We start from the raw sequence: 23,337 nt of genomic DNA, 5'->3' as shown, positions 1-23,337 counted from the left end.
CGGTGCTGGATAAACAGCGAGCGTGCGCGTGCGACAGTCGGCTGCGGTAGGCTAAATTATTTACGACAGCGGTAATGGACAATTCCGCTTCCAACCTGTAGGGTCGACCGCAGAGGAAAAGTTCCTTGGTGTTGCTTTAAACCAAAAGAGTAACACTTGAACTTGACGCACAACAAAATGATAAACGTGGTTGCCCAGCGCTGTTAGTTTGAACCACGAGAGGCGTCTAAACATACGCTACTCCTACATACGTCATACACCGTCAAGTGTTGCTCTTGTGGCGTAAGTCGACTTGCGTACGGCTGTCTGCCGGAAACTAGGTTTAAATATGGACATTTTTATTACAAGAACACACTGCTTTGCTTCAGAAGGCCTTTAATAACCCCTCGGAGCCGTTTGCGACACTTTTAAGATGGATAGATACACTTGTAGATGCACTTGGACTTCAAAACAATGGTGCCCATTCACTGCTATTATAAAGCTTGAAAGAGACACAACATTTTTTAATACAACTCAGATTGTATTCGTCTGAAAGAAGAATGTCATATACACCTAGGATGGCTTCTGGGTGAGTAAATCATGGGCTAATTTTCATTTTTGGGTGAACTATCTCTTTAAGACACTTATTATGCGGCTGAAGAGTCGGCTCTTCTCGTTCGCTACAAAGATTCGGCTCTTAGAACCGGCTCGTTCGCGAATGACACATCATTAGGCTTGTTCGACTTGAACCGGCGCTGCACAGACCGATCGGTTGATGACATCAAAGTACCGCGAGAGCTATTCAAAAGCATAATGAGCCGTCTGCTCTCTAATCGCTCTCGCGGTACTTTGATGTCATCAACCGATCGGTCTGTGCAGCGCCGGTTCAAGTCGAACAAGCCTATTAATACGTGCGCGTGCGTACGTACACATGTGAGTCTCTCCACCACCGTTGTACAGATGTGACCGCAATGAACCGTGTTCCCCGTTTCTTTCCACAACAAAGACTTATTAAACAGCTCTGCCTCGCAGGCCTCGATCGCAGCCGCACTTCCACAAACACGAAGAACAGTTTAAACCTATTTTTTATACAGTCTATGATTTAAACCCAGAGCTGGAGCGAGGAAGGGCCTCCGCTGATTCAAACCAGACGAAACTGCCTGCCTTACTCTTTAAATTAGTCCCATATTATGTCTGATTGTTTAGGAAGCACTTACAAACTTACTAAAGAGCACTTAGCTCGAAAAATCTATCAAATAATTACAGGTCACTGGAAGAATAGTGTTTAAGCCCTGCTGTGATTGAGTGAGTGTGAGGGAAACGTGTGTGTTTACACGGATGAATAAAGATAATGTGTGTGACTTCAATAACACAAGCTGGATTTCACATTCTTCAGACTCCATTGTGGTGTTTTTTGAAATTGAAATGTAGCCTAGAAGTGTGTGTGTGTGGATTTTCACATTTTTCAGATTCCATGGAGTGCTGTAGAATAAACAAGTGTCAGAAAAGTAAAAAGGGTGGCAGTTGTATTTTAATATACTTACCAACATTACAGGTGGCATTTCTGTGGGTGTTCTGCATGCCTTTTTAGCTTAACTGGGGTTTCTGGGTAATTGGTAGGATGTTGCAATGCATTGGACGCAGATATGTGATTTTAATAATGTTGCTACTCAGTTGCAGCAGTGTTCTGAGTGGTTGCTAAGGTGTTGCTAGGGTGTTCTGTTGTTAGTATGGCATACTATGGCACTGCTATGTTTTAGGGTACCCAGACGTCCCCTTTTTAGTGTACTCAAAATAGCCCACAAAGTAAAATAATACAAGCAGTATTCGAGCCACAGGTGTTTGTTTTGACCAACAGAGGGCGCTTCTCGATCTAGCAGCATCAAGTCGTGTTATCGTTCGTCTCCTTTAATGCTATTATGCTAACGCTAGTTTTGTCAGTGAAACAACTCGACCAGAATGAACGACCGCAAAGAGTATCACCATCAGCTTCAAAGTAAGGCACATAAAACTCTCACACAAATACATAAACTCCCAAATACATATGTATACGCAAATTACATTTACCACTGCGATTGGCTGCTTGCATTCATTTCGATTCAGTAAAGAAAGCGCGTGCACGCGCCGTCGTCGTTTTTATGGAAGGCAATTACCGCCAAAAACATGCTTTAGTAAGTCTTCATTACGAATTTGTGATAAACTACGGCATAAAAAGTCGAAATTGTGACAAAATAAGAATTGTCAAGATAGACTTTTTATCTTAGAATTTCGTTTTTTTTTTCATGTCATAATTATGATTTACAAAAAAAAAAATGTTTTAATGTGGCGGCTTCCAAGATGAAAAGTTTTAAATAGTGTTGCATAACAATCTAAAAATGAATATATACTGTGTGTGACTGTCAAGTAGCTCATGAATATTGATGAATAAATGAACATTTGAACCATAGCCGATTATGAGAGAAATCTTAGCTAATGTTAATGACATTATGTTATAAAGATTCCAGTTATGCATATGAGAGTTTATGTGTACGACGTTATACCCATAACACTTAATAACTTGACGATATTGATTTATATAATGTTTAAAAGATTAGGCTATTAGTTCAAACGAATTTAAATGTTTAAACATTAGTAAATGCTTGATTAATAGTTTCATCATGCATATTTTGTACTGTTAAACTAGGCTATGTGATTTCTGTTAATGGTAAGAACCATTGAAAATTGTTATGAGATTATCAGAAAAAGGGTCTGATTTTGTTTGTCATGTTTCTGAATTAGTAATTCTTCATTCATTTTTCCAGTGCCTGCTTGTGTATTCTTAGTATTGTGAAATGTTAACCTTACAGTCTGAAACTGAACTGATACCATATTATATGGCCTGAATTATTTGTCCCTAAATAATTTTGTGTGGAATCGCTTGAGACCTTAGAGCAGGGATGGGCAACTCCGGTCCTCGAGGGCCACTGTCCTGAAGAGTTTAGCTCCAACCATGAAAAAAATTATTTTTTAGTAATCCTGACAACATTGATTAGCTTGTTCAGGTGTGTTTAGTTAGGGTTGGAGCTAAACTCTGCAGGACAGTGGCCCTTGAGGACCGGAGTTGCCCATCATTGCCTTAGAGTCAACAACAATACAGCAAGGAATCCCCTGGTTGTGTGTAAAACACTGAGTGTAGAATGTTTAGACATTTATTTATCTGAACTGAATTACGACTCTATTATCTTCTGTGTCTAGCTGAATTGAACTCGTTTCATAATTGATGAAATTTCCACAGTTATTGCACTGAAGTGAATCAACAATGTATAATGACTGGTTGGGTATCGTTTTAATTTTAATGATTAACTATTCCGATTCTTATCGATTCCTAATTTCGATAAGGAAAAAAAAACGTACATTACATTAAACTTACACTTACACTATCATTCACATTTAGTCTTATTGCAAAACATTTCATTTTAGTTGAATATCACATAACAAAAAAATCAACAGGCTAAAAAATACTTACGCAAAGAACAATTGCCTTTGGTTCAAGAATATTATTGCAAAAACAACTATCCTAACTAATATAAATTGCAAGCATTATTTAAAGACAAGTAAATACTCAAAAATAACTAATAAAATCTATCAATTGCAGCAAATAATAAATAGAACTGAACAAACATACGTTTAAAATAAAGTGTTTTAAGATATTCATGTACACAAACTAAACAAATGTTAAATAACACTGCATTTTATAAATAAAATATATATTACAAATATAGTTACCACAGCGCCCTAGGGGAATATACGCCAATTCCTTCAAGTTGTTAAACGTATAATTTGTATTAATTAAAATGACTTTTAACATTCCAAAAACAGACATGTTCAAAATCCAAAGCTTGATTGTATTGGTAGTAGACTGAATTACTACACCTGACTTTTTTCCATTTATTTACAGTAAACAATTATTTTTTAAGGAAATTTCTGTAATATAATAAAAGTTTTTTTTTCTTTTATCATGTTTCAAAGGTTGTAGTTCCTATTAACCAGACTGACTTACAACAAGTGAAAATGTGCCAATAGCTCCCTGTATGCACAGTACGCAACTTGTTTTTTTATAAAAAACATTAGGCCTACTGTAATTCACCTAGGTTTTTTTTTTCATGTCCTAAAAGTTGTGGTAGGTTCCTTGTGACCAGTCTGACTTATTACAGGTGAAATTGTGCCAATAGCTTCCTGTAATTCTGCAATTCACCAAATGGATTTTTTATTTATTTATCAAATTAAATTTATAATAAATGATATGTTTTAACCACTTGGTGGAAATGCCAGACGTTTCCTTAGGGATCATGCGCTGTGGTAGCACGTCAAAGCATTCTCGAGTATAAATTCGCAGCTATAATTCATGTAGGTGATTTTGAAGTATATTTTATGTCAATATACAATGGTTCCATACTGTTAAAACTAATCGTGGTATTGATATATTAATACTGTAGACTCTATAGAACAATGGCAAGTAAAACTAACTTTATCGCGCTCCGAGAGCCCTCTAGTGGTCGGGAGCATTTCCATTGTGTTGCGGCTGTATTTTTTCGTTGTGTTGTACATTTTCCGTTGTGTTGTGGCTCATTTCCGTTGTGTTGTACATTTTCCGTTGTGTTGTGGCTCATTTCCGTTGTGTTGTACATTTTCCGTTGTGTTGTGGCTCATTTCCGTTCTGTTGTACATTTTCCGTTGTGTTGTGGCTCATTTCCGTTGTGTTGTACATTTTCCGTTGTGTTGTGGCTCATTTCCGTTGTGTTGTACATTTTCCGTTGTGTTGTGGCCAGGTCCTGAAATTAACACCTGACCACGCGCCAAATGCGGGTGAATTTTGCAATTGGCTGGTAAAACTGTCAATCTACCTGCCACATTGGCGGGTAGCCAATGAGAATTGAGTGATTCATCAGTTGTTGTTTTTTTTTTGCGTCTGTCCGGTAACATCAGCATTTTTCATTCAAGCAGCTGATTTCTGTGACTGCATGTAAAACTAAATGTATATTGCAGCACAGGGTGAAGTCAGAATATACATTAATGATGATTTGAGACAAATAAATGTACATTTAATGTAAAACTATGTAAACGGCGCTCTGTGGCGCGGCAGGATTTTGAACAAGGTCCTGAGCTGTTGCTGGGCGCCGTGGACAGACGCTGAATGGCGCCGCTGGTGTGTGTACACTGATAGAAAATAATGTGTTCGAATTTAAAAGACGTGGTTCTGCGCATCGCGCCGCGCTGCGCATCCGGTGTGCGACCCACTTAAGAGTTATTATTACTTATAATGATTTCGTTAATAACTTGACAGTACTTAAATGTGTATTCTTACAAGTTAAAGAACAATGTTTGTGTGATTTCTATTTTTCAACTTTATGAGGCAAAAAAACCAAAACAAAACAAAGATGTGGCTGGTAAAAAGTTACTGTGGCAGGTGGATATTTAAATCCACCTGTCACAGTGGTCGGTGGTCAAAAAAGTTAACTTCAGGCCCTGGTTGTGGCTCATTTCTGTTGTGTTGTACATTTTCCGTTGTGTTGTGGCTTTATTCCATTGTTGTACATTTTCGGTTGTGTTGTGGCTTATTTCCGTTGTGTTGTGGCTCATTTTTGTTGTGTTGTGGATTCATTTCGTTGTGAACTTATGTTTGCTTTTTAAATTTCGTTGTGTTGTGGCTCAAAATTTGTGGTCCACTACTGGGCCACCGTATAGTATAGAGACGGTAGCAGGAATTTTAGGCTGCTGTCACTTTAAGAGCTGCACAATAAACTGTTACTCGTGTGCAGGACGGAAAACAGCGTGCGAGTCGTCTCACACTTGAATGGTAAAGTCATATAAAAATGCTCACAAAGGAGTTGAAATTTTAATTTTATAACAAGTATCTGATTCCTGACCTCAAGTATTCGATTCCAGAATTCGATTCCCAACCCTAAAAATGACACATTGTCTTTTTAAGAGCTGCGGAATTTGAATTTGTGTCATGTACATAGCTTACATCAGAGATTCTGTTATTTTCCTGTTTATTACAGTGAAGCTGCTTTGAAAATCTTAATTGTATAAAGCCCTATAGAAATAAAGATGACTTGAATTTTGGGGGGAAATGCAAATGTATAAAACATTTTAGAATCAGATTCAGCATTCAGCCTCTGGACGTGTGTGTTTTAGGCTACGTGTTACAGATGTATGATGTCTGTCAGTGGCGTGTGAATGTGTGTATGCTTCTCTGTGTGTGTGTGTGAGTGCATCTGTGTATGTGTATGCGTCTGTGTGTGTGTGTGTGTGTGTGTGTGTGAGTGCATCTGTATGTGAATGCTTCTCTGTGTGTGTGTGTATGCGTTGGTGTGAGATATTATGTAGTGTGTGTGTGAGTGCATCTGTGTGTGTGTAAGCGTTGGAGTGTGCGAGAGTATGTGGTGTGTGTGTGTGTGTGTGTGTGAGAGAGAGAGAGTGTGTGTGAGTTCATCTGTGTGTGTGTGTATGTGTCGGTGTTTGAGAGAGTATGTGGTGTGTGTGTGTGTGTGGTTGTGTATGCATTGGTGTGTGAGAGAGTATGTGGTGCGTGTGTGAGCGCATCTGTGTGTGTGTGTATGCATTGGTGTTTGAGAGAGTATGTGGTGTGTGTGTGTGAGAGAGAGTGTGTGTGTGAGTTCATCTGTGTGTGTGAGTGCATCTGTGTGTGTGTATGTTTTGGTGTGTGAGAGAGTATGTGGTGTGTGTGTGTGAGACAGAGTGTGTGTGAGTTCATCTGTGTGTTTGAGTGCATCTGTGTGTGTGTATGTGTCGGTGTGTGAGAGAGTATGTGGTGTGTGTGTGAGAGAGAGTGTGTGTGAGTTCATCTATGTGTGTGTGTGTGCATCTGTGTGTGTGTATGCGTCGGTGTGTGAGAGAGTATGTGGTGTGTGTGAGTTCATCTGTGTGTGTGAGTGCATCTGTGTGTGTGTATGCGTTGGTGTGTGAGAGAGTATGTGTTGTGTGTGTGTGTGTGTGAGAGTGAGAGAGTATGTGTTGTGTGTGTGTGTGTGAGAGTGAGAGAGTATGTGTTGTGTATGCGTTGGTGTATGAGAGAGTATGTGTTGTGTGTGAGAGAGAGAGAGTGTTTGTGTGTGCGTGCGTGCGTGCGTGCGTGCGTGTGCTTGTGTGTGAGAGAGTATGTGTTGTGTGTGCGTGTGGATTTTCACATTTTTCAGATTCCAGTGGGTTTATTCAAATTTAAATATAGCCTATAAAAGAAACAACAAAATGTTTATTCGAATCATTCAGCCTCTGGTTGAAATGCGTGTGTGTGTGTGTGTGTGTGTGTGCACATATCACAGGTGGACGGTGTCAGTTTCTCTCAGCTCCAGTAGGGGGCGTCGTCCACCAGGCCGGCGCGTGTAACGTGGCGTGGGCAGCTCGCGGTGGCTCTGGTCAGGCAGACTGGAGCCCTTGGGCGCTGGCATGCAGTTCAGCGTTCGGGAGCGGCCCCCTCAAAAACCATCTCCTCAGGGGCCACACCCACCGCTCGCTCTCTGTGGGGGACGAGTGTGTGTCTCAGAGCCAGCGCATTCAGAGACCGCTCGAGTGTGTGTCTCAGAGCCAGCGCATCCAGAGACCGCTCGCCTCAGCCAGTGGAAGTCAAAGCATTCGGCTTTATTTTCGAGCCCAGACTGCGTGGCATTCGCTCGCTCCAAACGCGTGCAGTTCACATGCACATCTGGGAAAGTCTGTGTACAATCACTTCCTCTGAGTCTGAGAGGAGAAACTCAAACTGTCCTTGACCTAAACATCAAATGTCAGGTTTTTTTTAAAAGTGGTCTTGACTTTTATAGCACTCCTGAGTGTGTGAGAGAGAAAATGGCCTTACGGTGAGGAGGTGGAAGCGGTGTTTTCTTTAGTGATGGTTATATTTCACCACCATCTTGTGCTTTAGCTGCAGGGTGTGTGTGAAGCGTTGGGTGGTCCGAGCTCGCCTTGGGTTTCAGACCTGCCGTGTTTAAAGGAAGGGCTCTTTTTAGGTAAAATGTGCTTATTTTTACTTGGACCACTTGCTTGAGCTCTTTCTATATGGCTCAATCGCATGAAAATGTGCAGGTTGCACCCACCTAAAAAAAAAAAAAAGGATTTAAAAAAAAATAAATTATTAAATGATATTGCAGCCGAAACAAACATACCATAGATAATACAGATATTCATCATCACAAGTTTTAAGATTTTCAGGTATTCAGGTACAGAAACTGTACTCAAATGTAAAATAACACTGCACTTTATTAATAAAATATACATTACAAATATAGTTACAAAAGCGATTTAGTCAAGAACGAGTGTTTGATTAGTGATATTGTAGAGTAGGAATATTAGGCTGCTGTCACTTTAAGAGTTGCACGGATCCAATAAACTGTTACACATGTGCAGCCAGGGTCTGAAATTAACACCCGCCCAGCGCCAAATGCGGGTAGATTTTCCATTTGGCGAGAAAATCTCAAAAGGCTAACCGGCGGGTGAACGTTCCAGACATCCCAAGTCTCCCGGAAGTTCCGGGAGTCTCCCGCATATTGATAGCGGCTCCCTGGATGTTTCTCAATGTCAAGGAAGGATCCTCGGAAGCCGTTATTTCGAGGATGCTACGTCATCGACATCCGTCGAAGGACTGTTCCAATGTCGAGGATCCTCAGAATTTCAACCAAGGACTGAATCCTTTGTTCGAAAAATATCCCATACACAGGAAAGGATGCATATGTGTAGCCTTCGCGCTCTCAAATCACCCACAATCCTATGCGCCAGCTTTGCTATCTTGTTCAAAAAATAAAAAATGTCAGACGTTAGCGGAGTCGGAGCAATAACGGGGGACTATGCTTGTAAATGTAAGTTACCATACATTTGTTATAACCGTTGTATATATAACTAAAGTTTAACGTTTAAATGCCATTACAAATTACTACCGTATTGATATTACAAATTATACAAATATATACAAATTACGTTATTGATGGCTAACTGAACCGGACCTGTCATTTAGCTTGGTTGCCGTCACCGGCATTTCTTTTATAAATAACTAGTTAAGTTGTACAAAGTAATTTAACATGATTAGCAGAAGAGAATTCTTTTAAAAGCATTTAAAATCGTACTGGCCCCAAACTTTTGAACGGTAGTGTACATCACAACTTTTTGAATTTTTGCAGCGCCAAAAGCGGACCTTTTCACTGACATAATGACGCAATGACGTGCACTTGCTAGCCTGTTCCATTTACGTGTTCTCCGAATGCTAAAGAGGAGCCTCGCCTAGCCTCTGAAGGAAATGAGGATCAATCCTGCCAACGAAGTATCCTTGACATTGAGAAACGGCGCCTGATGCCCACAAATTAGTTCAAACTTCCGGAATAGAGCGAGCGAGAAAGAGCTCACACATACCCTGAATGAATACATGATTAACTAACTGTATTTTTTCTATGTACATTTCTGAAATGCACTTTCTGTAAAGCTGCTTTGAAACAATATGTATTGTGAAAAGCGCTATACAAATAAATTTGAATTGAATTGAATTGAATACTGAGCTTCAAACCGTGTAGCGCGCGCGCCAGAGAGGAAGAGAGCGAGAGATCTTGTGTGTGTGCATCAAGAAGCGTGTGTGAACCTTCTTCACACCTAAAATAGACCTACACCTAAATATATATTTTTAACTTAAATAATTAACAAATTGAGATGACAAAAAGAAAAGTGAATCAGTTTGAAGCTTTGAAAAAACGGCTTTATTTTCATCAGACTACGTTTTTTTGGCAAATAAAAATAGCAGGCCTACCTCAATCCACAGCTTGTCTAGTTTTTACTTAAAAAAAGTAACATGTCTCGGTGATGTGGGGTGAGTCTGGGTCTCCGATGGCACCGATATCTCGGGAATACAGAGATAACGTCTCGCTGGAGTGGACAGCTTCGGGAAGCGCCTTTCATTTGCTCGTGGATGTTTGCTTTGCCAGTGATATATTAGACTACTTGTACTACTGCTGTATTTTAATACCGCGTCGCATATTTTGCAAGTAACTTCGTCGCTCTTTCTGTCGAAATGGTCCCACACAGTAGCTACTTCTATTCACTCGCTTCATTTGGCTTGTTCAGCGAAATATGTCTTTAGGCGCGTGTGATTTAACAAATAGGCTATATACTGTTTTTTTTTAACCATGCAGCAAACAAACAAAAAAGCTAAATATATATATATATTACTTTTAAATCGTTTAACTGATAGTATTAATCGGTAAAATGTTTTACTTTCGGTAAAGTATCTGATAGTTTGACGAAACCTTCAAATGTACTGTAATGAGCACTAGTTCCATGCTCACATCTTCCATGTCTTACTATTTGTTGCTCTGTTTTGACTTCTATGTACTCTTATTCATTCAACATAACACCTTCTCTCAATTAAATGTACTGAAATTAATGTATATGTGACACAAAAAGGCTGTTTATTATTTTGGTCGGTAAAAATGTGCTTGGCTTGTGGATTTTTTCATCTTCCAGTCCCCGTGGCAGGTGGGACAAAAAGTTAATTTCGGACCCTGTGTGCATCACTGAAAACAGCGCGAGTTGTCTCCCCCTACTCTACATTTTTTAACCGAAACACGTGTGACTTTTCAACGTGATTACGTAATGTGTGGTGCATCGCAGAGCTAGAGCAAGACCAGCATTTGTGGTTAAAAAAGTATATAAGATGAAGCTGCACTGAAACTCACATTGGACCTTCAAACTGTTAGACCCCATTGAAGTCACAATATGGAGAAATTATTGAATGTGTTCCTCAAAAACCTTAATTTCTTTTCGGCTGAAGAAAGAAAGAACATCTTGGATGATGTGGGGGCGAGTAAATTATCAGGAAATTGTAATTCTGACGTGAACTACTCTTTAAGTAACTTATGTTCTGTCACTTGCCAGATGTGATGCAGGGGAACTTTGTCATTAATGTTATTTATTTTTTGCTGGTTTTTAACCTATGCAATGCCGCTTCTGAAAGTTTTCTTCATCACATCAAGACATCCTGTTATGCCGTGTTTTTCCTTGCTTAAAATAAAGTATTTTACCAAATGTCTTGTGTTGGAATTGCTTTGTTAATAAAGTGATGTGATAAAATGTCAAACCTGCTGTCTGTGTGTAAAAAAAAAATCATTTGACACAGTGAGAAATAAACAATTGCTACTACAATTTGAAATGTATTTATTTATATTAGATTGAATGTTAGTACTGCAAAGACTATAAATTTGGGTTGTAAATACTTTACAATATATTTAAAAAAAAATTACATTTTCAATAGAATATTAGAATATTTCAAAAAATAGAATATTTCAGTTTAATTTGCTTAGACAGGGTAAAAATTCAGTCGGTATAAAGAAAGCAAATGTAGTGGTTCCAAAAGGGGCTTTTGGCAGCAATGCCACAGAAGAAACCATTTTGGTTGAGAACTTTTTAATAATCTCAAGAACAATCTGAAGTAGGCCTACTTTTTGTGCAATGGAAAGATTCCATGGATGTTAAAGGTTCTTCATGAAACCATTAATGCCAATAAAGAACTTTTAGAGGAATAAGAATTGTACTTTGCATTATGGGTATGAACATTTTGGGGGGAAATGTGCCGAATTGTAATGAAAGAGTCACACGCAGTTTGTTTGTTTTTTAATGCAAAATACAATTTCTGATTTATTTTTGATTTTGGGGTGAATTGTGACCTGGACATATCTTGACAAGTTTCACCCATTTCTCAACTTAATCTTTGGATTTTCTGATTTTGTTTTAAAATTGCATCATTGGTTGTGTGCTTCGAGTCAGTTGCATGAGTGATGTTAAACTCTTGTTAAACTGATGATTTGTGGAGGACACTTGTGGTGAAGCTCATGGGGGCGGACAGCAGCACTAGTGGTACATCGGTGCCATGTTTAGTATAGTCTAGAGTCCTGAGTAACCAGTAATTCATAAAATTGCCCTCTTTGTTATGATCATACTGGCTCCTTCAGGCCCCACACAGTTTGACATCCAATTCATGAGTATTTCACTGTCTTCAGTTAATGACCTGCACAACCAAAGCTGTGTTTTTTTATTGCAGAAAGGCCTGTTGTAGAAGATGTTAAGCGTTTTTCTTTTTTTATCCCATCGTTCTCACTTATTTTTCCATAGGAATTCTTGTGTTTTTGTGACCACACGGTCTGGAAAAAGCCATCTCGCTGTGAGGCGAGTTTGTCCCTGACCCTGTATCTCCCTCTTACCACATTTCCATCTCAAAGCCACTCACACACGTCTAATCATTTCACTTTTTCCTTGCGTGGCAGCGTTATTAAGAAGTTTAATTTGCTGAGGGCCCGGGCTCAGAGAGGAATCCTCGGAGAATTATTGCATTGATTCCCATTTAACCACAGTGAAATCCTCGGTACTCTGATACGGAGTCTAATGATGAAAGCATATAGACCTTAAAAACCCCAAACTGTAAAACCGCTCCAAAATGAGTTGTGCATACACTTAAAAAAACATAGTTTGTATATATATTATATCTAGAAACTGGCCAAAACTGATGATATTTCATCTAATGTTCTAATTTTCACAACGACTGTAAATTAATGTAAAAAGGAATGAACCTCAAATTCTAAAAAGGTTTGAGTTAGTATGATGTTTATGAAATCCAGCTCCATGAGTTAGCATATAGTCAACATTTTTATTTAAATGGCAATCTAAAATCTAAATTTTAAGTTCTAACTTGGGTTCAACTTAAAAAATTAAGGCAAATGATTGCCTTACATTTTGTGAGTTCTGCCAATTTATTAGGGTTTACAATGTGCGTCACAAACAATAAATTTGTTCCAAGTCTGTTATGATTGGATGACGTGAATCAAGAAAAAAGAAACAAGGTATGTATCCATGCACATATTGGGATATCACATAAAAAACGGCAATTTTAAAATGTGCATAAAAAACATAGCCTATGCTCAATTAAGGTGAATAAATTTTTTTATCCACTACGAAGACATGCTCATAAAATACGATGGAAACACATTTACCGAACAAATCCCTCAACAAATACTCATGTGACTTTGGTTCAGCAGAGGCTGTGATTGGATAATTGGAATAACCAGTGGACCAATGGCGTCGCATCATCTCAAATGTGGGTTTGGTGTTTCTGAAACGCCTGAGTTCAAAGTGTGTGACATGAATGATTTAGTTTAATTCCCTCCAGAAGCGCCTCGCATGATTGTGTTCCCGAACACCAGCATCCGAACGCAAGAGAACATGACAGCGTTTATTGCGTTTCGTCGGACGTTCTGACACACACTCGTTTATGATGGAGGGGAAAAGGAGCCTGATTGCAGCAACTTCCATGTTTATTACAGATATTTTGCTCCCAATTTCTCAAGAAGTGAACAATTGAACACATGGGATGGAAACTCTGCTTCATTCGCAAATGTTTTATGCGATATTCCAATTTTGTTAAATGCAAATAATTCGAATTTTGATAATGTATTTGGTCGCTATTTGATTCAGAAGTAGAACAGTGGAGAACCACTTATTTTTATCAATATACATATTGTTATCAATATACAGCAGCTGCCAAACGCCTTCATTAACACAATAATCTACTGTGCTTTTAACAGCCCATTACCTCGCCCACAGAGGAAGACTTTTCAATGTAAAATTCAAAAATAGAAAAGATAAAAAACACAAAATGTTTCCCTATAAATCTCTAATTATAGATTCCTCTCTTGCCACTTTGAAGGAAGCTGTTAGTGGCTCTTCAGAGTGATAAAGGATTTCCCAATAAACTCCTGCATCCAGTGGCTCTTTATACACCACTGCTGCACCTCTCCTTTCAATTTCAGCCGGTTCAGGGTGTGGGATTTCTGATCCTCAAAGGGAAATAGGAAAGCTATTAGCCCAAATGGGGAAACCACATGCAAATAATTGGGAAGGCAAACCCTCAAACTGGGCTGAACGCTCCACATGTGGCACCGCGCTCCACGGTTTATATCTTTGCGATTTTAGTAAAGGCACACCCATTTTGAACCTTATTTTTTCACTCTGATGTCCTACACAAATATGCCTAGGATATTTCTCCTAAAACTCCTCGGATTAAATAAAGTTGACATCCAGAGAGAGAGCTATATATAAAATAGTGATGCACCCATATGAAAATTTTGGCCGATACCGATAACCGATAATTCTTTATACTTGAAAGCCGATAACCGATATATTGGCGGATAAATCTAAATCCAAATTTGTATATAATTTTTGAGAGCCTGATTTCAAAAACAAAAGTCTTACCTTTAAAATCCACGTCCCAAACACACAATGTTCTCATTATGATTTTATGTAGCCGATATGACAGACTTGCGCTGCACATGTTGCACTTTACTGTATTTTCCTTTTTTGAAGTGATTCCAATAATATTTCAAGCAATTCAAAACAATTATGTTGAACACTGCACATCTGAAGTGTCTCAGCTGAAGGAAATAATACATTATTTATAGATTTTAATATATCGGGCAAATTTTCTCATTGGTTCGAAAACGATAACATTAAAAATGAATATATAGGCCGATACCGATGTAGTGGCAGAAAAATCATGCATCCCTAATATAAAATGAATGTGGAAAGCAGCTTAGATCATTTGATGAGAAATGTTTGAGTTTATTTTTAGATCTCTGCTCAATGCAGACTTCTAGAGCTTCTGTGTGCATCATACATTATCACAAACAAAAACCCTTACCTTAACTACATTCAAAATGCACAATTTGTGAAAATGCTGTTCATATTAATTGCATGCTGATTCATAATGGTAAAAGAGAAAACAAGCATTTTGAGGCTTTCATAACCTGCCACATTGCAAGTTCTTCTTCAGTCAATCGTTCTATTCTTCCAGTTGCATCACCGTTTTGAGTCACTCATGTCTTTGCATATGTTTCCATTCATTTGAGAAGTAAAGTCATGAGATAAATGCATGAATGGAAATGTATTAGGCCATCCCAACCATTTGCAAATGCACATGCGTTAGCGTTTGGAAAATGAATATGATTCTTATATAGCTTCACCTTTCAACACTCTCTCGACCTCCTCAATTATAGTGTGCTGTATATCAGCTAAATGACTTGATGAGCACATTTTTTCTTTCCCATATTGAACTATTTCATCAGTGCCATCAATATTTTCCAGGAAGAAACTATGCATTTTAAAACGTTTTTGTTATTCTGTAGTAATGAGCTTGTATTAAAAGCCACAAAAAACACGGGTGAGATTACAGTCTTATTTACAAACACCAAAGTATGATTGTGGATTAAGGTCCAAAAATGACCTAATCTAACATTTAAATCTGCCAATAAATCACTGTGTGGTCTATACTGTAGTGTTTCTGACAGCAACGTGATTCATCATGTCCTTAGAAATAACACTGCCCCCTATGGCACCAATCTAATTAGCCAGTGCAGTTCAATACTACCGTTGCAGAAATTAGTGTGTGTGTGTGTGTGTGTGTGTGTGTGTGTGTGTGTGTGTGTGTGTGTGTGTGTGTGTGTGTGTGTGTGTGTGTGTGTGTGTGTGTGTGTGTGTGTGTGTGTGTGTGTGTGTGTGTGTGTGTGTGTGTGTGTGTGTGTGTGTGTGTAAAGACACAGGGTCAGTTGAGGAGCAGACTGCTAAATATAGTCTGTGTGTTACTGTAAGGGCCAAACTCTCACAAACTACAAGCTTGCTCTGACCATGCCTTGTAATTGAGGGAGAAAATAAAGAATAAAATTACATGTTTATTTTTGAAAACAATTTTAATCTTCTCTCCCCTCATTTTGGAAAAAAGCAACACCCACAAGGACACTCAAAACCAAGATGGGCTGTCGGAAGGCTGTTCCAACTGTTTATTCACTTGATGGATGTCTGTAAGCCAGAGAAAAGACTCTTAACAGCGAACAACCTCTGTGTAGTGCATGTACACACTGTGTGCACGGGTATTATGGTATGGAAAAAGCAAAATTTGCTTGGACAGGTTAAAAATTCAGCCGGTATAAAGAAAGCAAACATATTAAATATAAAGGCTGTTATTGTTCTAAAAAAATGACTGTCATGCATTTGATAAATTACTACGTTTGTCCCCCCAAAAAACAGAATTTCTTGAGGTTTCACAACACAAAAGACATAATTTCTCCTTTTAAATTGTTAAGGGTTTTTCTTCTTGACAATTTATCTAATTGTGTCTGCATTAAATCAGGGTGTAATGATTATCTGAGAGATTGTTCTAACCTTTAAATTGACAGGGTAAGAGTAATTATACTTTACTGCATCTCACTCTTAGAAAAATGATTCATGAACCCTTTATGCCAAAGAGGTTCTAAGGAGAAATTGTCTTAAGGGATTGCATATAGCCTAATACTTTAATGTTTAATGTGGGTTTTTTTTTACATTTTTATAGTTATTAAATGTTTATGAGGTGTTTAATTCATAAAATTAAATAAATAAAAATAAAACTAAATGCGTAAAATGATCCCATGATGGAACCCCTAAAAGGTTCTGTATATGAAGCATCTGATGAAACCCTTTAAGGTTCCAAATAGAACCTTTTCTTCTAAGAGTGATACATTACTGTCAAACTGTAAAGAAATTTGACTGAAACTACCAATACTGTGATTCACTTGATTTGATTGACTTTGTCATTCATTTTTATCACACTATTTAAAATGTATTAGCAGCATTCCATAGCATTATTGTGAACAGATTAATGAACGTTGCACATAAAATAATGATATATGCTTAACATGTGAAAACATTTCTTTTTTATGAAACTGCTTATAACTTTGCTGCCCGGAGTGTGACGTCTGGGTATGTGTATAATCATAAATTACAAACAGAAAAAAACACTGTTTGTAAACTAACATGCTATAAGCCTGTATGTGTGGGGGGAAATTATTATTTGTCCTGCTGATATCATTGGTTCAACTAGTTTAATGATTTTAGCACTTTTTTTTTTTTAAATGGTTGTCTGGTTAAATCTCACATCCTCATATTCACATAGTTTTTGAAAAATAAAATAAAAAACATTACCATTTTTGACTTTAAGAAGTGATGTAGTTGTCTTTTACTGAAATAATTTTACCCTTCACTTAGTTCAACATGTACGATAATTTTATTTACAATGACAATATGGAGACTCAAGCACACATCACAACATTTGCATATGAAGTAGTATATTGACAAATGTTGCTCCCTTTCAAAATGTAAAAAGCTTTGCTCTAGCCTATAAAAAAGTACATTGCCAAAGCATATCAACTTTACACACACTCACACACAATATATAATGTGTGTGTACATAATGGCTACATGTAATGTGTGTGTATATATGATGGATTGAATTTAAGTCAGTTTTTTGCAGTGCCCTGGAAATGAACACAGTTTTGAGCTATGTAAAACCAACATGCAAAACCACTGATAAAAAAAGAACCATTTGTGTAATATTTGGCTGATATATATATATATATATATAGGCTACTGTAGGCAACATAGTCCATTATGACAACTTTTGTGTGTTATGTGAATGTGAACATATTAAACAAAGTAAACAAAACAACGTATATTTATAAAATCAGCCTATGTTAATCAATAATAATGTAATTACAGTAGTCTCCTGAATGTTCGAATCAGACCAGCGATCGAGCAGCTGTTGCTATGTTTACCTCTTAATGCTAATGTTATTTCTGTTCGTGAGCATGTATTAGCGCATTTTAACTTTTGATTATAACTTTTAACCTTGTTTGAAAACTCTTTAGAGATATGTAGCCTATATAAGGGTACATACTTTTGAGACCCATAACTTTTTATTTGAATTCTTTTGAGAGAGTTCTTACGGATGGAACTTGTTTCCGACACGGAATTTAAAAAAAAAAATTTTTTTAAAGGTAATCGCGACTTTTTATCCCATAATTTTGACTTTTTTCCCTCAGAATTGCGAGTTTATATCTCGCATTCTTCTTTATAACTCGGAACTGCACATTTATTTTTCACAATTCTGACAAAATAAAGTTATTCGAAGAATTGCGAGTTTATATCTAATTAGGAGTCTCTCTCTCTCTCTCTCTCTCTCTCTCTCTCTCCGGTCATTAGGAGGCGGGTCTCCCGGGATCCTCATAGGAGAGTCGCTGCGCTCGTATACGGAGTTTATTTCAGTCAGAGCTTCAGTTTTGAGCTTCTCTCTCCTGCTTTTGGGACTGAACTTCACAGGACTGCTTTTCCTCCGGGATGGCCGCGTCGATTCTGGAGGTATGGAATACATAATCTGATCTAAGGCTTGCCTATGTATGTTATTAGTTTGCTTTTAGCCTAGAAATCGGAATTCTACAAATATTTGTATGTGTGTGTCAATTGAACTTATACAGGCGCATAACAAAACAAGGTTGTTTGAATTAACACTTTATGGGTGAGTTGTTCAGATAAGGGTCGTCTGATTCAGGTTACTCACTTAAAAGTTATTGGCTAGTTTCAATTAGATATTAAAAGTAGAATGATGTCATAGTAAGTGTATAGAAAGAAAACCTGAAATTCAGTCCATGTTGTCAAGAAGAAGTGGATTCTATCCACTCTTATGTTCCAGTTAGAATCATTGAAGGTTTTGCATTAACTGAAGAAACTTTTAAAGTTCCTCAATTAACTTATTCTGTTGCCTAGTTGTTATGGTGTTTTAAAGAACTCACTGATCTGAATGACCTATAATGAACCCCATAGAGCAAAAACAAAAGAAGCTAAACTTAAGAACCATTGAGGAATCTTTATTGTTTAGAGTGTAGTTTGTTACGAGACAATCAATATAAGCCAGCCTGTAACCTAGACAGTGAAATATGAAAAAACTCTTAGACATAAAACTCTTGCGGCAATGGTTTTGGATTCAGGCATCAAATGTAAGCTCCACATGGTAGTAGGGAGCAATTAACCTGGAAACGGGAGCAGAACTTGTGCCAAGATGAACCACACACACTCAGCGGGAAATATCATTGCACATGCACACATTGTGCCTTACTCATTAATTTATCATCACTTCCCAACGGAAAATGGGGTAGACCACTGCCATTCCAAATAAAGCTAAGTCCAACCATAGTCTGTGACTTTAAGGTGACATTTCAACTTAAAATCTTATGTTAGGGTTGAGGTTATCTTAAAAATCCGATCACTACTTTAATTTAACTGTAAAAAAAAAAAAAAATGTCATTCAATATTGAATTAAGTGTAAACATGGTTACCACATGTTTTTCTGCAGCTGTGTTCATGCACTGGCATTAAGCCTGTTAAATACTTGCGGGATCATGTTTAGATCAGCTTGAAGTGATTGAACATCTCTGATCTCTAAATCATTGACATATATTTATGTTGATTATTGCTTATTTTTCATTCTCATGAATGTTTAAATGCGCAGTTGACACTATGATTGACAACATAATTAGAGTGTTTTAAACGAAACAATTGTTTATTCTTCTTAACAAAATGGTATTGTTGAAAATCTCTTGCTTGTTTTTCACGAACGGATGATCACTATGGAGATGTAAACATGTCAAACAGGAACTCCATGTGTGGTGACATTAATTATTGTGTTTTCAGTGGTGGTGCATATTTCTGTCTAGACTAATAGCACAGGAAGGATGTTTTACGCACTACTTCAATGCATTAAAAAGTATAGTTTTAACAAACCTGTTGCCTCGTTTCTGATCAGCGCTTTCGTTCTCTTCGCAGGAGGAAACACGTTATGGATCCAGTCCCTTGGCTATGCTAACCGCAACCTGCAATAAATTTGGGAGCACCAGTCCAGTCCGAGACTCTGCAACACCTGGTAAAGCGGGAAGCACAGCACCAATAAGGAAAGCCTACAGCATGACTTCTGAACTCCAGAGTCCTAAAAATGGACGAGGTAATGATGGCGTCGCGGACACTTACAGCGGCTCCTTCAGCTCCGCCGGTGGTTTGCTAACGCCAACCGGAAGCCCTCCTCCGGCTCCTACGGGAGCGTACGGCTCAGAATACAACCCGTTCTCCACTTTCCAGACCTCGAGTGCCTCTCAGGACCCTTCGCTCTTGGGGACCAAAGCTACAGCGGACTGCCTTGCAAGTGTCAACACTTACTTAGACATGACGCATCCATACGGCTCATGGTACAAGAGCATCCATTCCGGGATCACAGGCTCTCCTGCGAACGCCACTTCTTCTTGGTGGGACGTCCACACCAACTCAAACTGGCTTAGCGCTGGGCAACCTCAACCTGAAAGCCTCCAAGCGCCATTGCAACCGGTGGCTCCGCAAGCATCCCTAAATCCACAGATGCAAAGCTACACTCCTGATTTTACACCTCTCAATCCAGCGCAGTACTCATCCGTAGGGTTGAGTTCATCTTCACATTTGCTCCAGTCCTCACAGCACATGATCCCCCAGGACATGTACAAACCCAAGCCTGTATCCACATCTGGAATGCTTGACAATCCAATGGGGATCAAACCAACTCGAGGCTCGGGCGGATACACCGGCGGCTCCTCCACTGGCAGGTCTTCGTGTGATTGTCCGAATTGCCAGGAGCTTGAAAGGCTTGGAGCGTCCGCCGCATCCCTACGCAAGAAACCCGTTCACAGCTGCCACATTCCCGGTTGCGGAAAAGTCTACGGAAAAGCTTCGCATCTAAAAGCTCATCTTCGTTGGCACACGGGCGAACGACCCTTCGTGTGCAACTGGTTGTTCTGTGGAAAACGCTTCACTCGCTCCGACGAACTCGAGCGCCACGTACGCACACACACTCGAGAAAAGAAGTTCACGTGTCTCCTGTGCAATAAGCGCTTCACTCGTAGCGACCACCTCAGCAAACACCAGAAGACGCACACTGAAACTAGCATGCAAGGGAAAGGGCCGGAAGAAGAGGTCGAGACAAGAGGAACCGAGGAGCCGACGGATTCTGGTAAAGTGGATCCCGTCGCTGGGATGCAGGATCCTATAGTCGGTGGAGAGGAAAAGAGCAACACAGGGAATGGTGTGGACAACAGTAGCGGGCTTCTGGAGATATAAACGATAACCGCTGGATGAAGACTCTGACGAGTGGAGCTACTGGTGCTAAGCTGCGTAAAAAACCTGTGCAAAAAAATAATATCACACTACCCGACAAAAGGTTTGGATCGGTACGATTTTTTATGTTTTTAAAAGAAGTTTATTTTGCTCACCAAGGCTGCATTTATTTGATTAAAAATACTAAAAATTGTGAAATATTTTTACAATGTAAAACAGCTGTTTTCTATGTGAATATATAGTAAAGTGTAATTTATTCCTGTGATCAAAGCTGAATTTTCACCATCATTACTCCAGTCTTCAGTGTCACATGATCCTTCAGAAATCAGTATAATATGATGATTTGATGCTCAAGAAACATTTATGATTATTATCAAAGTTGAACACAACTGTTGTGTACAGGATTTTTTCAGGATTCTTTGATGAATGGAACGTTCAAAAGAACAGCATTTATTTGAAATAGAAGCTTTTGTAACATTAAACAGAACACTACCGTTCAAAAGTTTGGGGTCAGTAAGAATTTATATTTTATTTTTGGGGGGAAATAAATAAAAGAAATCAATACTTTTATTCATCAAAGATGAATTAAATTGACCAAAAGTGACATTAAAGACATTTATAATGTAACAAAAAATCGTATTTCAAATAAATGCTGTTATTTTGAACTTTCTATTCATCAGAGAATCTGTTTCCAACACTGATAATAATAATGAATGTTTTTTGAGCATCAATCATCATATTATAGTGATTTCGGAAGGATCATGTGACACTGAAGACTGGAGTAATGATGCTGAAAATTCAGCTTTGATCACAGAAATAAATTACATTTTAAAATATATAAAATAGAAAACAGTTATTTTATATTGTCATAATATTTAACAATATTACTGTTTGTTCTTTATCAAATAAATGCAGCCTTGGTGAGCAGAAGAGACTTCTTTTAAAAACATTAAAAATCTTACCAATCCAAAACTTTTGACTGGGTGTATAAATATATATTTTACTAACTGTTTTTTTAGTAACTAGTTGAAAGTGCTCCACAGAGAGCAATGTATCATGAACACATTTTCTAGACTGGCAGGTTTTGAAAGATAAACTTTTACACAAGAACTTCAGACACATGTTTGTCTGGAGTGAGGAGTATTTTTAAAGATTTTAATGATTGAATTAATTTGTTTTACCTTTCCTTCTTTTCGTCAACTTTCAGAGGAGGCTGTATTAGAAGCCCAGCGTTCAGCAGATTGAGACATTTGGGCTTCCAATCGATGCACATTTCGTCCTTGTGATCGTTTTTTATTTAATTAAAATTGATTTATTTTTTTTATTTTTTAATCCTGTGTGTCTTAAAACACTTTCTTGAGGACTCACTACTTTGATCTTCAGTTTAGGAGGCAATCTGGTGTACAGTGAACCCTATTCTTCTGTCATTATTGGTCCTGTCGCTTATCATTGTTTAATTTAATTTCCTATTTACATCAAATCTAATTTATGTTTTAAATTATGAATGTTGTGTTTCACTGGTTTTGCTGAATGGAGGGAAACCATGAAGGAAGTCATTTATGAATAAATTAAGTCTTCTCATTCATGTGATGGTTTTATTTATTTTTTATTTTGACAGATCAATTTGAAGTTCTTTTGATTTTTTCTGAGTCTGAATCTTTTACTCAAAAAACATTTAAATCTTAGGAAAGACATAGGAAACTTAATCTTTTGAGATCAGTGGTATAGATTTCGATGAATTGATTATAGATATAAGTCAAACTGACCACAAATCATGTTGGCTTTACAACATCTGTAGGTTTTTTATTAGTATTATTTGTGTGAATTTCACAAAATATTTCAAGAATATTACTAGGTTCTATTTCAGCTTAAAATCAAAAGAAAGAAAGAGGAATATTTTCCATAACCAAAATTAAGCTTCATTTTATAATTTTTTTTGCATTTAAGCACATTTATCATTGCTGTAATACAGTATATATATATATATTGATATGATAAAGTCAATGGTAAAGTATTAAAGTATTTATACATCATGGTCTCATTTATCTGTTAATTGATGTAAATTTAGTATTTTTACTGCAATACAAAATGTGTAACAGTCATAAGAATCATCTCTGAAAATAATCAAATGAAAAACTTCAAAAAGCATTACAGTAAGGATGTATTGGGGGGGGGGGTTAAAATGCAAAACCTTTTTGTATTTATTTTATTTTAGTTTGAAATACGGCTTGTTTTTGTGAGATTCAGTGCATCTGTTTTTAATAGGCTATACTAAAAAAGACATCTAACCATCTGAAAGACTGCGGATATACAGTACTGTTTGTGTAAAAATAATAA

General features: G+C 37.7%; 2 protein-coding genes across 2 annotated transcripts in view; both read left to right on the top strand.

The window, feature by feature from the left end:
* Positions 1-23,337, top strand: part of LOC143740638 (ADP-ribosylation factor-related protein 1) — a 93,556-nt gene that overhangs the window by 63,015 nt on the left and 7,204 nt on the right. The window lies entirely within an intron of this gene.
* LOC143740635 (transcription factor Sp7-like) lies at positions 1,937-22,681 on the top strand. The gene is made up of 3 exons (XM_077232626.1): positions 1,937-1,975; positions 18,073-18,228; positions 19,690-22,681. The coding sequence occupies exons 2-3, from the start codon at positions 18,208-18,210 to the stop codon at positions 21,001-21,003; spliced, it is 1,335 nt and encodes a 444-aa protein (XP_077088741.1). The 5' UTR covers positions 1,937-1,975; positions 18,073-18,207; the 3' UTR covers positions 21,004-22,681.

This window comes from Siphateles boraxobius, unplaced genomic scaffold (genome assembly GCF_051911475.1).
Source record: "Siphateles boraxobius isolate OS27281-9 unplaced genomic scaffold, OSU_SipBor_1 179, whole genome shotgun sequence".
Classification (NCBI taxonomy): domain Eukaryota; kingdom Metazoa; phylum Chordata; class Actinopteri; order Cypriniformes; family Leuciscidae; genus Siphateles; species Siphateles boraxobius.
The sequence above is the reverse complement of the archived record's forward strand: the minus strand, read 5'-3'. Positions and strand labels throughout refer to the sequence as shown.